General features: G+C 39.6%; 1 protein-coding gene across 1 annotated transcript; it reads right to left on the bottom strand.

Moving 5' to 3' along the window:
* Positions 1-3,200: 3,200 nt before the first annotated feature.
* On the bottom strand, positions 3,201-9,212 carry STMP1 (short transmembrane mitochondrial protein 1). The gene is made up of 3 exons (XM_002200056.7): positions 9,069-9,212; positions 6,114-6,167; positions 3,201-3,654 (listed from the first exon to the last, which is right to left on the bottom strand). Exons 1-3 carry the CDS (start codon positions 9,081-9,083, stop codon positions 3,574-3,576), a joined length of 150 nt encoding a protein of 49 aa, XP_002200092.1. The 5' UTR covers positions 9,084-9,212; the 3' UTR covers positions 3,201-3,573.
* Between the last annotated feature and the right edge of the window lie 7,151 nt (positions 9,213-16,363).

Raw genomic sequence — 16,363 nt, 5'->3', positions numbered from 1 at the left:
CAACTTCCTCCAGGACAAGCACTACAGTGGGTGGGTGTGTCTGCAATACCAAGTTTTGCCCCTACACACAGCAAGCAGAACATCTCTTTGTTCACAGTACCTAAAGTTCCTTTTGACCATTCTCCCCCTGCCAAGAAACTCTTTCTGGCTTGCTTTCTTCCCACGGCTTTAGCTGCTCTGCACCTTTTACTTGCACTTATCTTCTGATCCTTTTCACTTCCTGCTTCATCCACCAGCATCTTCCAATTGCTTTGCTGCTCAGCAGCAAATCACTCTCTGCCCTCCCAATTCTGATTTCTCAGCTCTTCTCAGCTCCCATCACACCCTGCTATCCCAGAAATTTCCCAGGGGATATGAACAAGGGGTATTCTCATTTGTGAGAGATGAGCAGCTGGCATTCCAGCCAGCCTTAGGGAGACCTAGGATTGCTCACAAATCCAACAGGTTGTCCAGCAATGCTCTTCAGTAAGAACAGCAATAGCAGTAGGTAAATGAAATGGCTTGGTGCTCTTGCACACCTCAAATAATATTTCTTCAGAAACATTTCCAGGAGGCTCTGGCATAGCTTGTGTCTCACGAGATTGGTACAGAGGCAAGGAATTTCTCCAAGAGACTGTTTCTCCTGTTTTGGTGCTCTTGGCATGCTTCCACATTCACAGCTGCTGGCACTTGTCACTGCCATGTCCCACCAGGTGATGCGTGAGGCAGTGGTTTTGGGATGTAAAAGCAATGAACATTCATGTTAGTGAAATTCTTTGAGGTGTATCCACCAACTTTATTTGAGTTCTGGTGCCCAATACGCTAATAATTAGCTTTGCTATCTGGCTTTTTGTTTATTTTGATTATTAACTCTCGACTGTTTAATGGCAGAAGAGCCTTAGGGCAGCATTTTCCAACACAGGATAACACTCTCAACCCACAGCAAATGTTTTAGAAGTCTGTCAGTAGCTCATATATTCCTTTCCTCCCATTTTGCCTTGAACCATCAGGTCCAGACTATGTCTCAAAAGAATTAACATAACTGTTTTCAGGAAAGGAAGGAAGCCTGCATATTTTAGCTGGCAATTTCAGCTATCCACATAGGCATTTGAAATGGGCAGACATTCAGTCCATTTAAGTGGGAAACTTGCTCCTAGGTAACTTAATGGAGCATCCATCTTTTGTGCTCTGCTAGGACACCAGTGCATCCAAAGCATTCTGAGCCACCGGATGCAAGATCTGCATCAAGCACTCATTATCTGTGCTCACCCTCTGCACTCTGAAAGATAAGGTCACATTTTAGTATCACCTAGGACAACCTCAGGCTAGGTAAAATGTGTTATTGCAGCAGTTGCAAAGTCCACATCAGCTGTTACAATGTTATCCAGATTTACAGCTTACTATGTGGGAGGAAAAAACCCAGCTTGAGCTAAAATGGATGATGTTACAGTGTGAAACACCTCAAAAATCCTGTATTTAATATTAATGAGCATATATTGTTTCCTCAGCCTTGCAGCTGCAGCTTTTCACTTACTAATATGATAGGGGGAAAAAAAAAGAATTCTAACATCTGCCTGGAATGCTTAACTGAAAGAGTAATCTCCAAAAACACTTTTAGAGTAACTGGCCTGTTTGGCAACAACTACAGAGATTTTGAATATTATTTCACTTCTCATCCCCATGTAAAGAAAGGGAAGAATATAAAGTATGTTTGAGCAAAGAAATAATCCTATTTAAAACACTAATATAATTTTACATGGCAAGCAAAAAAAAATGAATGGGTTAGAGACAGTGCTTTTCAATGCTCAAGAATAGGAAAGGGAAGGGAGGAAGAGAAAGTTGGGGGAAACTTAAATTCATCATATTCATGAAAACATCAAAACAGCTGTGCAGCACTATATTCTAGGGAAATGTTTTTGGGCATGGGAGAAAATTCTTTCAGTCAAGTCTGAAGATAATGGCTATCTCTCCGGGTATCTTCCACACATGCTGCTACCACAGGGTTTCTGGTAGCTGGGTTTAGGTGGTATAATAATTTCTCCCTGTCAGAGTTTCTTGAAGTGTTTCCTGTAGAGAAAATTGGTTGCATCACTACTAAGATTGTCTGACTTGAGTTGATTTTTAAACTTAACAAATAACCCTTAGCAAAGACTTTTATGTCAGCTACACATTTCAGGCCAGAGGTGAAAGGAAGGATTTAAAATTACAGGTGAAATATTCCTTATATATATTTATATTGCTTAAGAAGGAGAATCTTTGCATGAGGAATACTTTCCTCTGTTTCAGGAATGCAGTGTGGAAGAACTCTGTCACCTCCAAACTCTGGCAAAGGATGCAAGTGTTTGATGTATGGTACTCTGTAAATGTGTCTTTACTGATCCAGTGAGAACTCTGCACTTGGAGTCCACTCAGATATATCCAAATTAAAGGCTTTGGGGTAGCGGGTGAAAATTACAATGGGTACATAGACAGTTCTGTACTCTGACGCTACGTTTATATCAAACAGTGCATTTCACTGACAAAGCAAGAAAATTAGTGCCCAGAGCTTGGTCTTTTTTCCTTCTGAGTGCCCCTAGACTTTTCTAATGGACTAAACACCTATTAGAGATCAAAGCATATCTTCTGATTTAGTCTCTTCTGAGAGGAATACAGACCATGTGCTCTACAGTTTTCCTATGATGAGAATGAAAACATAGTTAAAGGACAAACCACTTTCAAGGCACAATCCTCATCCTAATTAAAACATTAATGGAGAAGTACTCTAGGCATGCTTTAATCTAGAGCCTGAAAAATGGGGGTCATTCTCTGTACTTGTCTGTAGTAGTTCATCACCAGGCATTCTCAATAAGAGCAAGAACAAAATCCTGGCACTTTTCTGTGTTCTTCATGTCCTGTAAAAAACTGTGAAGAGGATTCTGTCATTTAAGCCATGTTACAGAGTTGATAGACCTCTTCCATTTTAAGGGAAGAAAATTATTTGATAGATTCTTGACTTAATAAAATTGACATCCATTCAAATAATTGCAATTTTTTTTTTTCAGAATTTACAACAGGATTTTTGCAGAATTATGGTTTCAAGAGAAGACATGAGTTTTACAATGGATGCGTGTTTTCCCACACACCAGGAGTTTTAATGGCTGCTTTTTTTGCTTTGCTTGTGTGTATGGCTTAAGGACAGTGAAGTACCACTGCTCACAACGAATGACAAGAAACTCTGAAAGTTACTTCTCGATGCATTTAATTTCTTTTGTGCTGTTCTAGGAGCTAGGGTATTATCAAGTGTGAGGTTACAATTGTAACAGGATCAAAAGCACTCCAGTTGGATCAGGTAAAAACAAGTTACAAAATATTAGGAAAAGAAACACTGAAAAATACAAATCATATCATCAGTCACGCATCAGTTGCAAATCCAAATACTGAAAATCAGTCCCAGGAAAAGTTCACGGCCACCCTTTCAAAAGAAAGATATTCCAGTTCTAGGAGACTAAGAGTGGAGGAACCTCCCATGCCAACCCTCTACTTGACCTTCGCTGCCTGAAAGATAAATTGCATCCTTGGTACACACACAGAGTTGACCTGGGGAACGTTGCTCTTTCAGGACTTGTCATTAGGAGGTTTCTTCTTGGCTTCCACATCCTTCTTAAAATCTTCCAGCTTCTTTGCAATGTTAGGAATCTTTAAAGAAAAACAAAACAATTAAACCCCACACTACAAAAAATCCTGGGTTATGTGAGTTTCATCAGGAAAGACAATACCATACACACAGCAAGAAATTTCATAAAGTTTGAACTGGTTTTAAAAAGATATTTCCAGTATCTGTTACCTTGAACAGAGATTAAATCTAAGCAATATCAGGCAAACAGCAGATGAGGCTTCAGGAAATACTTAAGAATATTAAGGGTATAAGTCAGTGGTGATGGGAACAGGAGGAAAGAAAAAAGATCCCCTTAAAGGAAATTTAGCATGACCAGTCTGGCTTCCTGACTGAAAGAAGACAAGCTTCCATGAATAAGCAGATTTAAACACTGATGCACAGGCTTTTGAAGGGGAAATTAGATTGCACTATACTGGTCATAACGCAAGAGAAAAGATATGTTCTAGAGCATCAAATATGTTCTCAAGAAATTTATTAAGAAATATTTCTCCTGGTTCATCTTGGGGAAACAAAATTCCTCACTGAGGAATTCTACTGCATTGCAAATTGGCATCCTTTTGCAGTATTACACCTGAATGAAAATTCAATGTACTGCTTGTGAGCTCCAAATCTTCAGCTTTCTCCTACAAATAAAATAATTTTGATAAAATAATGCAACAGTAAATTTTGATAACGTGAAAGGGAAAAAAGCTGAAGCTCTTAATAGTAAAGAAAAGATTATGACTAGCTATAACTGGGAAGTGATAATGTATGATTTTAATGTATGATTAAAACAAAATTAATGCAAATTTTCCACTCTTAGCTGTGAAAAAAAATCTTGGGTTTTTTCTTCATATGTAACTTGACCACAGAGCAGAAGTTAATCCAAAGAGAATGCAGTTCTCTTATTGAATGGTCTCAGGCTCACAGAACTGGTAACAAGTTCCTCTTACCCTCCTCCTCATAAGCTCTGTTTGAGCAAATGACATTAAGAGCCCAGCCTGACATTTAAACTAAACCAAGTGAACTCCACCACTGTCAGCAGAACCCTCCATGTAGTCATTACTAAGCACATTGTGTGTACAGCTGCAGAATTAGGACCTCATTATGACAAGCTTATATTAAATGTCATCTCAAACCAATCATCTTCAACACCAGCAATAAAACTTCCCTGTTCATCCTGCAAGTCAGTGTTGCATTTCCAGGGAAATACTTCCAGCAAACCAAAGCCTGAGTCCCCCTCTTGTGGCAATACTTTATCAGTGCTGCCAGAAAAACACAGTACAATGCTTGTGATACACATTGACACATCCAAATATATTCTTATGACTACATTTTTGTAACACTGTAAAACATGTATTGGACAGAAACACCAGCCTTTCATTAGTCCTTTTACTGGACTGAGTGTCAGGAAAAATCACCAAAGTTTGTGCATAAGCAAAGAGCAAAATGTAAGATTTTTTTTTTTTTAAGCAAGATGACCTCAATACTGAAGATGAGAGGAAAGCAAAACAAAAATGTCGCCAAAGCCTCAACAACTTTGGTTTTTTATTAAGGCCAACACAGATTGCCTAAGAATTTAAAAAGATTCATATGTCAAATGTTATGAACTCCTCTAGCCAGTAAATAAAGCGGCACTGCTCTTACAAGGGATTCTGCTGACTTGGCAGAAAGTAGAAGCATGTTTTGAAGGGTCAGCTTGAAATCATTTTCCTCTGCCCTCTCACATTGAAAACTGTTAACTGGGAACTGAAAAAAGAAAGTTCTCTTTCCTTCTCACTGTGAGAAAAGAAGGAAAGAAAGATTGCAGGTAAATACACTTTTTGAAATAGGAGAAAATACTGCATTTACAAAAAAAAAAGCTGGCAAACCTTATTTTCATTATAGGTCCAGAAAAAAGACATTTCACATGCTTTGAGAATTTTTATTAACAGTTATACTGACTGGAGAACACTGTAAGAAGACAGACTGAGACAGGAAGCCAGTATTTAATGCTGGTAAAACCCATGAGCAACTGATAAACCTTTTCTGTTTCTCCTGTCTTTGCCTGTAGAAGGCTGGGCTCTAGGACTGAACAGAAATTTAGGCTTTAAGCACTACACTACCACAGATGATGTTTTGGTTACACTTTTTTTTTTTTTTTTTTTTTTGCAATTAAGGTTGAAAAAGTCCGACAAGAGTCCAAACTTTAAACAATCACCACTTTGTTAACTAGACCAGAACATGAGGTGCCATGTCCAGTTATTCCTTGAACACCTTCAGGGATGGCGACCCCATCACTTCCCTGTGCAGCCTGCTCCAATGGCTGACCACTCTTTCAGTGAGGTAATTCTTCCTGAAGAAGTCTCAGTTCTCCTGTAACTAAAGTCAGCATGATCTGCATTCTGTTCAAATAATATAAACCATCAAAATAAAGACTGATTCAATTCTAATTGATGAAAAACAGCTGTATATTTTCAGTTCAGGACAGGTTTACCTCTGAGAATACCAGGATACTCACATCATAGTTCTGAGCCAGATACATCCCAACCACATTGCCAAGAGTAAAACCAAGCTAAAAAGGAAGAAAGGGAGAAGAGTTAACATCCTTCCATCAAAAGCTTATTGGCTAAGATAAAGAAAAAGGAATATTGCAAGTTATTTAATGAGTTTCAACTCCACTCCTATGTAATTTCTCATCTTTCATCCAGAGAGGTACAATTTTCCCCATCTTCCTCACCAGAAACACCTTGTCATCATTTCCAAAATACCTTTTGTTATTCAATCCACATCCCCAAGACTATTTGGATCAAGCTGTGTTCATCCTTTTAAGGTTCTCTACACACCCACAAAGGCAGTAACTCCTAGAAAAATGGGGGAGACAGCAGCAGGGACCTACATATCACTGACTTCTTGGTCCATGCTGGGAAAGCCTAATGCAACACCCCACTAGAACAGTGCTCAGTGTTGGAAAGGGACATACATGTCTTAGGGTGAAGTAAAAAAATCCAAAACTTCACAACATGAACTTAAACTGATGTAAACCTGCTTCTTCTCTTCAGCAGGAACAGCTGTGCATCTTCCAGACAAACCCTTCGGACCCCAAGAGATTAGTTCTCAGCCAAATCCACTCTGCTCTAGGGGCTCCTCCAAGGTAGTACAGTTGGCTGGAAGCTGGGCACAACCTCTTCTGACAACTGTGCAAACTTATAGTTGATGAAGGATGTCCATAAAAATGCATTCTGGAAGTAGAGCCAGAGCAAAACACAAGCAGAGTTTCTGGCCCAGACCCTATCTGCCAGCTGAGGAAAATCCTCAAGCATAAGAACACTTCCAGAGTGAAAAAAATTCCTCTCTTCAAAGGCAGGTGATGAGATTTCATTCAGCAGCTGTTCAGTATCCTAAATTTTATTTTTGTTGTTGCACTTCAAAATAAGTCTGCCCTATACCATGAAAGCTCATTTAACTGTTTTGAAAGGGGACACTGCTAATATTGTGCTCTCATTCATTGTTTGTAACAGCTGAGGACTGTTCTATTTAAAAAGATTGTTATTGCTCATGGTCACTGCTGTCAAAATAAGACTGTTTTAAGAAAAATAAAACCACAGTCCACAAAACAACTTTGTCATCACTTACTGACCAGACATCTTTTCCAGGCCCAAAGCAGCACAGCTCATCTTTTCTGTGATCCAGACTCCAAAAGCAGCACTGGTGAAAATCTATCTACAGAAAACTAAAATTGGCTGAGAGCTGTTATATGAACTCTGACTGCAAGTTACTTCAGTATTTCCTTAAACACATTTTTGGTCTTATTCCTTGTTAATAATTACTCTTTAAAATCTAGCTTTAACAATTTAAGAAGAATTATTCTTGTGAGTACTGTCCAGCTTATCATGTGCTCTTGCAGTTTCAATTACCAGCTAAGTACGTACTCTGGGAAATACTAACAAATAATGCACTGATGAAAACCAACCTGTGGTTCCTTTTAATTCAGAGTATCACTCTAGAAGAGGAGAATTTCCTCTATCTTTAGCAGGGTCTGAGAAGCCATGTGGCAACACAAACCAGATCCTTGTTTATTAGCAGTGTTCTAGCTTTTATCCTAGAACCTCTGTAATATATGTCATATTCTGTTGTGAGATAACCCGTATTGAGTAAAGATATTACTGAGATCAGTATTCCCTTAAAGTGTACTCCTTTATTAAAAAGTCCAGCACTGCATCCACTCACGTTACATTTATTTTTAGAGCTGACGATTTGAGCAGTGGGGAAAAAAAAAATCACTACTTAAGACTTCAATTATATGGAAAGCAAATGAAAATGTGCATATTCACTAAAAACAACAGGACAGAATCCTCTGACTGAGGGTTCAGGGTCTTCCAATTTCCACCCAGCATTTCAAGGTGCTTTGTAAACAAATGGCTTATTTAAAGCTTAACTCTGGACTGCCAAAACATAACGTTTGTGAGATTATCCCTTTATCTCTCTGCTACAGCCCTCACCAGGGAGAGCAAGAGTCAAACATCCAATCTACACCCAAGCAGGGAAGAAACCCAGAATTAGTATATCTTTTGTCTAACAGTCATGCACTAATGAGAAGTTGTAATTATAAAGTATTTTCATCTAGCAAAAAAAAAAAAAAACAAAACACCTCTTAGCAGAAAGCAGTAGAGCTGATTAACACAGAAACTTTGAGAGAGGCTAACCACATTTAGCCTTACTGAAGGTTTCCATTGGGGTGCAGAGGGGATTATAAAGAGCTACAGAAATGGCTGATGCTTTCATACTTGTAATTATGAAGCTGGGATGAGAAACAGGCCTCATTTATTTATTTATTATATAAAAACAGGCAAGACTATCCCTATTTACAACAGGCCATCATTTCTTGCTCTGTATCAACACCTGCTATAAACTCACTAGCCGGCTGTATTATCTCAACCCAAGGAAAACTGAAGCCTAATATTCAGTCTAATAATTCTGCTGCTCTTCGGGGCAGTAATGAAAAGCGATCCCTTGCTTTAATTTCCATCTATAAAGACCCACTTCTCCAGCGGTACACTTTTAAGGGTGCACAAAACGGCAAGGGCCGACGCCCCTGCTGTCACTAAAGGACAGAGGCGTTTCTGCTTACACAAAGAAACCTGAGCAGCAAGGGGAGCATCACCGTGAGCAAGCAGAACCTCCGAGGCAAATTAAGGGCACGGCTTGGAGGAAGAACAAGCCGTGGAACTCCATTTTCAGAGCAGCTTTATGGCACCGTTCTGCAAGAACACGGGGGACGGGTGGGAAGGAGCCGGAGAAGGGAAGAAACCGGAGAAGGGAAGGAAGGAGTCGGAGAAGGGGAAGCCGCCGAGGGGGGAAGCCGCCCAAGGATGGGGCGCTGCCGGGCAGCCAACACCGGGCACAGCCGCCCCGCTGACAGGGGCCGGGGGTGGCCGGACACCACGCCCTTTCCCCTCGGAGCCCAGAGCCTTACCAAGAACTGCAGCATGGTGCCCGCTGCCCGCACTGCCGCCCCGCCCGACAGCGGGGGAAGTGAGGCGGGCGGCGCCGCTCCCCTTCCGGGCCCGCCCGCGCCGCCATGGCCGGGGCGGGGCTGCGGGCCGGCCCGACCCGCTGTGAGGGGGAGCCGCGCCCGCTCCTGAGGGGCTGCGCGGGGATGCCGAGCCGTGGGTGTTGTTTGGTTTGGTTTTGTTTATTTTTTTGGTTTTTTTTTTTTAGCCTGCGTGAGCAGTTGTTCTTTGTGAATCACTTTGGGTTCAGCTTCTTTTAATGGGTATGCTTAATTCATTGAGATTTGGGTAGTGAGTAGCAGTTGGGAAGAGTTCTCCTGCTGCAAGTCAGTAAGAGATGGCAGGCTTTACCGCAAATTATTTCAAAACTGGTTTTTTCGACCTCGCAAATTTTTAGACAAAAAACAAACAAACCAAAACAAAACACCAAAAAAAAAAAAAAACCGGGAAAAAAACCCGAAAAAGCAAACAAACAAAAAAACCCAAAATAACCTAACCCCCCCCCCCCCATCCCAACAAACAAAAAGCCCCAAACAAAACAAAAATCCACCAAACCAATACCCCCCTGCGAGATACGTAGATTTTTGAGGTATTGGGAAACTCTATCCTGAAAGTTAAGTCATATTACATCTCAGTTCCCAGAAAGCTCAAATGCTCGATCTAGCAGCAAACATGTAGCACCTGACTTTCTGGGGAAGGTACAGTAGTGAAGTAAAGAAGTAACACTTTTTTTTTCTTTTTTTTTTTTTTTTTTTGTGTGTGTGTGTGTTCTGGTGATACCCTGGTGAGGATCCAGACTTGAGAAGACCGCTTTCTCCTGAATTTCAGGGTGTTCCAAAGCTGTTGTGTTCTTCCCTCCCTGAGAGAACTGACACCTGGAAATGACACAAATATTTGAATGGATGTGGCAGAAGAGCCAGGGCTGGGCTTCCTTGTCCTCTGGAATGACTGACTCTTCCAGGAGTCTCACAAATGAGCTTTGTTCTGGAAAGAAGAACAAATGAGCTGCTAAAAACTATTTTCCTAATACTGAAGCCTTCTCCATGTTGGCAGGATCAGAGCACTGAGATAATATTAGACTTGAGCCTGAGCACATGTCAGAAATCAGATGGGGCAAACAAGGCTTGTAGTAGTTATAATGTCTCCACAGTATCATCACAGGAAGATAAGGTTCATTAAAAATGTTGTTATTATGCTTAGGCTATAATGAATCCAATATGAATCCATTAGACAGTCTTGGCTCAACATTACACATTTTTTTTCCTACATGCCATAAATTTCCTCTGTGACATTTAGTGGACTGGCAAATTTTTTTTTTTTTCCTTTAAAGTAAAGCTATTTCATTTGCATCAGCCATTGCTGAATCATTTTGGGTCAGAGAGTGTAGAGGGTGGGTGCTGTGGATGGTTTGTTAGTGGAAGGAAGAGCTCAGTCTGGTAGTTTTAAATTCAACATCTATGCTTTTATAAATGGGACTGGTGCAGGGAGCAGCTAAACCAAAAACCAACCCAAACCTACTTTTTTTTTTTTTTTTTTCCTGCTAAGGAAGACTTTCTCAATGTTATCTACTATGCTCTGGTATTCTGCAAGTACAACCACGCCCCTGAGGTGTGCAGAAAACTTGTTTGTCAGGAACATGTTGGCTACTCAGCATTATTTATTGCTAAATCATATTTGAAGATGCATTCATGTTGATTTAATAATGTTTTTATAGAGCATGTACAGTACATATGTAGTCCACTCTATGGAAAGTGAGAATACCTTTTTTAAAGGATAACATTTAATTTACCCCACTTTTACAATGTTTGCTAGGTTATGAACATACTTAGGACAAGGATGTTTTATATGTTAGGCCCAGCAGAAAAAGAAGGCTGTTTTGTCATGATATTGTGACAACTGCTAACAAAGAAGAGTTTATATTCTGATATCCCTATAAGTCTGTGTGCCTGGACAAAATTTGCCTCAGTGTTAGAGAAGTGGCAGACATTGCTGCAGGGCCACTGTCTATAATATTAAAATTTATAATTAAAAGTTATGGAGATCAGAGGATATCTTTAATGACTGGAAGAGGGCAAATGTCAGACACATCTACAAGAAGAGCCCAAAAAAAGGCCCAGGAAACTAAAGATTCTTTAGTGTTGCTTAAACCCCTGGGACAGTGATGGATCAGCTTCTCCTAGAAACTATTACAAACCAAATGAAGCAGGTGATTTTTCTGTACAGGCAGTAAATATGTGATTGTCAGATCTGAAAGCAGCACCAATAAAATATTTGATGTGAAAACTTGTGATAATTGTGCTGCAAATATCTGAGAGATTATTTGAATAAAGCGGTAGTATTGATTTAGCCATCATGAGGATATAAGCAAAGCAAGGTTGGTAGGGAGGAATAGTATTTTGGCATTCTAACTGGTATCCTGAGGAGAAATGATAAGCTTGCTATAGAAGATCTTTCTCAAAGATGAAAATTATTTAAGGCACAGAATATAAAACTAATTTTTAAAAGTATTCTCTTTTTACTTGCACAATAAATAATATACAGTTTTGAATGTAAGTCCTCAGAATATGTATGTTTAGCTGTCTTTTTAATACATTTTCCATGTGCAGATGGAAAGGGAAATCATACTTCCTTGAGATCGAAATTTTGTAAAATAAACACCAGATGGAGCCACAAAACCATCTATTAAAATTTCTGTTACAGTTTTATTGTGTTTAATCTGTACATTTTGGTTTTAGTTCTGCCCATTTTATTTGCTTTGTTTTAGTAAATGTCTTCTATAATCTCCGATGTGGTTTCAAGGTTTCTGAGAAGTAATTATCCAGGACTCCTTTGTCTTGCCATGGAGACATGCACTATTATAGCACACAATAGATACAGAATGTATTCTGCACTTGACATGTATTGAACTATATGTAATAAGGAATCAGAACTGCAGGGCAGTAAGCTTGTCAAATATTTAGTAGAACTTATGACCTTTCATTATATCAAGTGTAATTGTGCAATACCTCAAAAAAATAGGTAGCCTTTCATCTCAAATCTTTCCTGGTGGAGGTGCAGTTTATTGTTAATTAAAGATGTTGAAAACATCTTTTCCATAATAACTTCCAGTACCTTCTGTCTCCTCTTAGTGGCTGTATCCTAAAGTATCTGGAGTTCTCAGATAAATAGCCTACTACATTTCTGACAGAAAAACAGAAAGTATCCCTGACTCACCATATAAGTCAGATTGTTTAAGGCCAAATTTTCAACGGTAGTTATGACTAGAAGAGGTAGTTGGGTTATGGTGGTCCATATTGGCCGTGTCAAAGTCAATTTTTACACAGAGCTCTCTGAGAGCCGAAGCTGATTCTGTACACTGGACGCTGCCTGGCTTGTGTGAATGATTTGTCAGAGGCAGAGAGCAGCTCAGCCCTTCCTGCCAGCCCTCAGCCAACCTGCAGTGTGTGCTCCCCTCTGCTGCCCTGGAGGAAACAGGCTTCAGCAGCAGCTGGGACAGGGACGTGTCAGGCACTACTGAGCTCAGAGCAAACTCCAGAGTGCACTCCAGAGCACTCCCCTCTCCTAAAAGTGCTCCTTATCAGGAAGAGGGAAACTTTAAATCATGAGGAACATGAGCCCCGGGAGAATCAGAAGGGATAAACCTGCAGCAGGTTTATCCTGAGCAGCAGGGCTGCGGGGCAGCATGAATCATTAATTGGAGTTGAGGGATCTGTCACACTCCCAGGGTGACACAACAATGCAGGACCATGGCCCCACTTCAGTGAAGATGTTTGTGCGTTTCCAATAAAATGAGAAAGTGGTCCTTGCTCTTGTGGTATGGTCTAATGATGGATGTTCTAATTCAGTCTATGAATCTAAACATCTATGGCTTGTTCCTCTCTAGAGTAACTCCACAAGACCCTTGGCACAAGGGGAGGGAATCAGAGGGACTTGTGAAGTAGCTAGAGAACACATAATACAAGCAATACTTTATGTGCAAAATAATAGTAATGAGTTGCTCTTCCAACAAATCAACCATGGGATTTGAAATACTTTAAATGAAAAAAAAAAAAAAAACCCAAACAAAAAATAATTCAGCCACAATTTTTGTTACTTGTAGATGCATAAAACTGCACTTCCTGACCCATTTAGCCATTCAGTCCATGCTAGCATTGCAACTTAATCTTGCATTTCAATAAATGGTGATCTGCAAGCCCTATGAATTTATCATATACCTTGAAATGATCTCACACAGTGATATATATATATATATAAGCCTACAGATGGCTGTAATTTATCTGCTTACTATCTGACCACACATCTTAGTGCCTCTGGTTTTACCCATGTAAATGGCTCTGCTTTATTCTTTTTTCTCCATTTCTTCAGTATATATATATATATAGGCAACTTATATTTGACTTACTTAGATTTCAACTGTTTCATCATGAGGTCAGTCAGATGCTGGTGCAGGTCAGAGAGGCTGTGCCATATCCACCTTTCAGGTTTTCTTTTTTCTTTTAATGGATGAAACATATTTTTCAATCTTTGCATACACAAATAAAGAAATCATCATCTACCCTGCCAGGGGAAATGGAAACCTGTTCAATATAAGTTCCAGTGTATAATGAAAAAACCCCCTCAAACCCAAAAGACTAATGATTTTATTTATAGGCAGGGTGGTGGAGTATCTTGAATGCAAATGAGTCATGATTTTAAGTTTTTACCCTGGAGCTACAACATCTAGAAATGTTCTTGAAAGAACTCCTCCCCCAGCCAATTGAGATGTTCCCATGAATACATGTCCCTGGGACTAGAAATTCAAAAATTGGAGGCTGAGTCGAGCAAGAAATTATTGAGTAATGATACCTTTCAGCTCTAGCTGCTGGGCTGTGGCCTGACAAGGACAATATATGAGAAGTAGATGATGTATGAGGAATATATAATTCTCCAGTGACTCATGGAGAGGCATAATTGCATGAGCAGATAATAGATATGAAATGAATTCCAGTCTGTGCTAGACCTACAGAGGGCATGGGTGCCAGTCATGCAGATTTAGCTGGTATTTCAAACTGGAGCTGTGCATGCAGCTGTGGGAGCTCCTGGTTCAGCTCCTTAGATTCTGATTTAGAGACTATCATCACAATCACATCAGGTGTGAGACACTGGGGAAATAGTCCCATCACTCATGGGATGACAGCAATCACCTGCGCACCAGTTTTCTGAAATTGTTTCTCAGAACAGCACTAGAGCTTTTTAAGAACTCAAATCCTATCAAAATTGCAGAAAAATGAGCAAAGAAAACCTACTTATAGCTAAGCTTTCTTGCTGCAGCTAAGACCCCGAGTGTACTCACAGGCTTTACAGCCTTGGCTACCACCCCTGGGTTGTGAGACAAAACTGAGAATCCTCACTGGGGCCCTCTGTGCCTTGGATCTGAAGCTAAGCTTGCTTTCTGCTGCTAAGGTGTTGCTGGCCCCTGAAACAATGAAACATTGCAGTGGTATTAGCTGAGGGTGAAGGTACACCAGCTTTCTTTCACATGTGTTCAAGAGTCATCCAGAACTTGTGGAGTTAAGTTTATGACCGTTGCACACAAATAAAACACATGCAAGGGAAACATACAGGAATTTCAGTGATGATCAGTAGAGGGTGCTCTTTTCATGAGCAAGAAAGTAAGAAATATTTTGAAATTATCAAAAATATTATCAACATCTTTCAATTTTTTTCATTCCAGAATTGGGTAATATTTATTAAAAGTTGTTTCAAACACTTTTTTCCTTCCAAAAGTCACTCCGGATTTTCACTAGATAAGAGACAGAGAGACACTGGTTTAACTGACCCACTTCATTACACTTGGTGGAATAATCTAATTGTGTTGCACTTTAAAAAGCAACCCTTCAAAAAGAATAAGATTATCTGTCCATATTTTAATTAACTCTCCTCTTTCTATCATGAGATTGTTTGTTCTGCTTTTTATAAAAACAAAACAAAACCAACCTGTCACCCCCAAAATCCCAAGCCCCTTGAACTACCTGGTGTTATTTTGTTAGAAATTGTTTCTTCAGTTAATTAAAATAATCTGAATTAAAAGAGGTCAACTAAAGAGTGACCTGTTCTCTTTATAGTAGTAATGTCAAAAAAAAAAAAAAAAGAGATTTAAAAAAAAGTGCCTCAGGACTCTTTTCTTGGAGTAACTTCCAGGTATGCAGTGAGAAGTTCAGGTGACAAGTCACAGATGTCATTCCTTTGCAGGACTGTGGCTCTAAATATTCAATTAATCTCTGACACAAGAAAATATACACTGTTGCTTTCTGCTGAACCCTGTCCACATTTCTTTTTAGTCTTCAGTGCAAATAATAACCTGTACACATCACATAGAATTGAGGAACCCCGTTTACTTGATTTCAGTTATTTGGTATTCACTCACTTTCTGTTTTTTCTTTGATGACTGTCATACTCACTGGCAAGCAGAGTTCAAATGCTCACAAGAAATTTTGTGCTGCCACTTCCCAAGTTTCCATCACTGTACAAGACAAGCCATTAAAGTAAATCTGGGAAGCACAATTTCTATGAATACTCTTTGACAGCCTGGCCCCTGACTGCTGTACCTATGAGTGCTTCTACTGAGGAATTACAGCTCCAGAGTATCTCAAGCCTTTCCCTGGCTTTGGAGTTTGGGCTAAGTAATTTAAAGAGCCCAAAAAGGATTTAGAGTTTCAAATGCTACTAAAACCCATGCTTCATGTGACAGCTGCCTTTACAGAATGGAACATTTACAATAATTTAATAAAAGCAAAAGTCTGGAACTCAAACTATGTACATAATTTTTCCTGCAATGACTAATTGAACTGATTGAATGATTCTTCTGTTTTAGGCCAATGTGGTGTTACAGGGAGCATTCCAATCACTGTGATTTCGTACAGCTAAAGTCAAGAATATTATAAGATGTGAGATTTTTGCTTAAGCAAAATATGTATTGATTTTTTTAACCAGATTGATGAATCTAAGATCAAATCTGTGTTTTGTACTTGTCTGTAATATGCAATTCAGAACACGTAGTTTCCTTCTGTTTCAGTAACTGAGTGCTCCCTCTTTCATAGGCTCATTGAGATGCAGACAATGAGATCCTTTACTTCAACAGCACAGTTCTTTTCGATGAATGATAGATATGTCTCTGTTATACTTGGGAACATTGAGACTGCAAAGGTGTAAATTCCATGGATGAGGAAATGTGATAGACTTAGAGGCCTAACTCTAAAGCACTGGGCATTTAAGGCCT

This window comes from Taeniopygia guttata, chromosome 1A (assembly GCF_048771995.1).
Source record: "Taeniopygia guttata chromosome 1A, bTaeGut7.mat, whole genome shotgun sequence".
Lineage (NCBI taxonomy): Eukaryota > Metazoa > Chordata > Aves > Passeriformes > Estrildidae > Taeniopygia > Taeniopygia guttata.
Note: the sequence above shows the minus strand (reverse complement) of the source record. Positions and strands in the feature narration are given on the sequence as shown.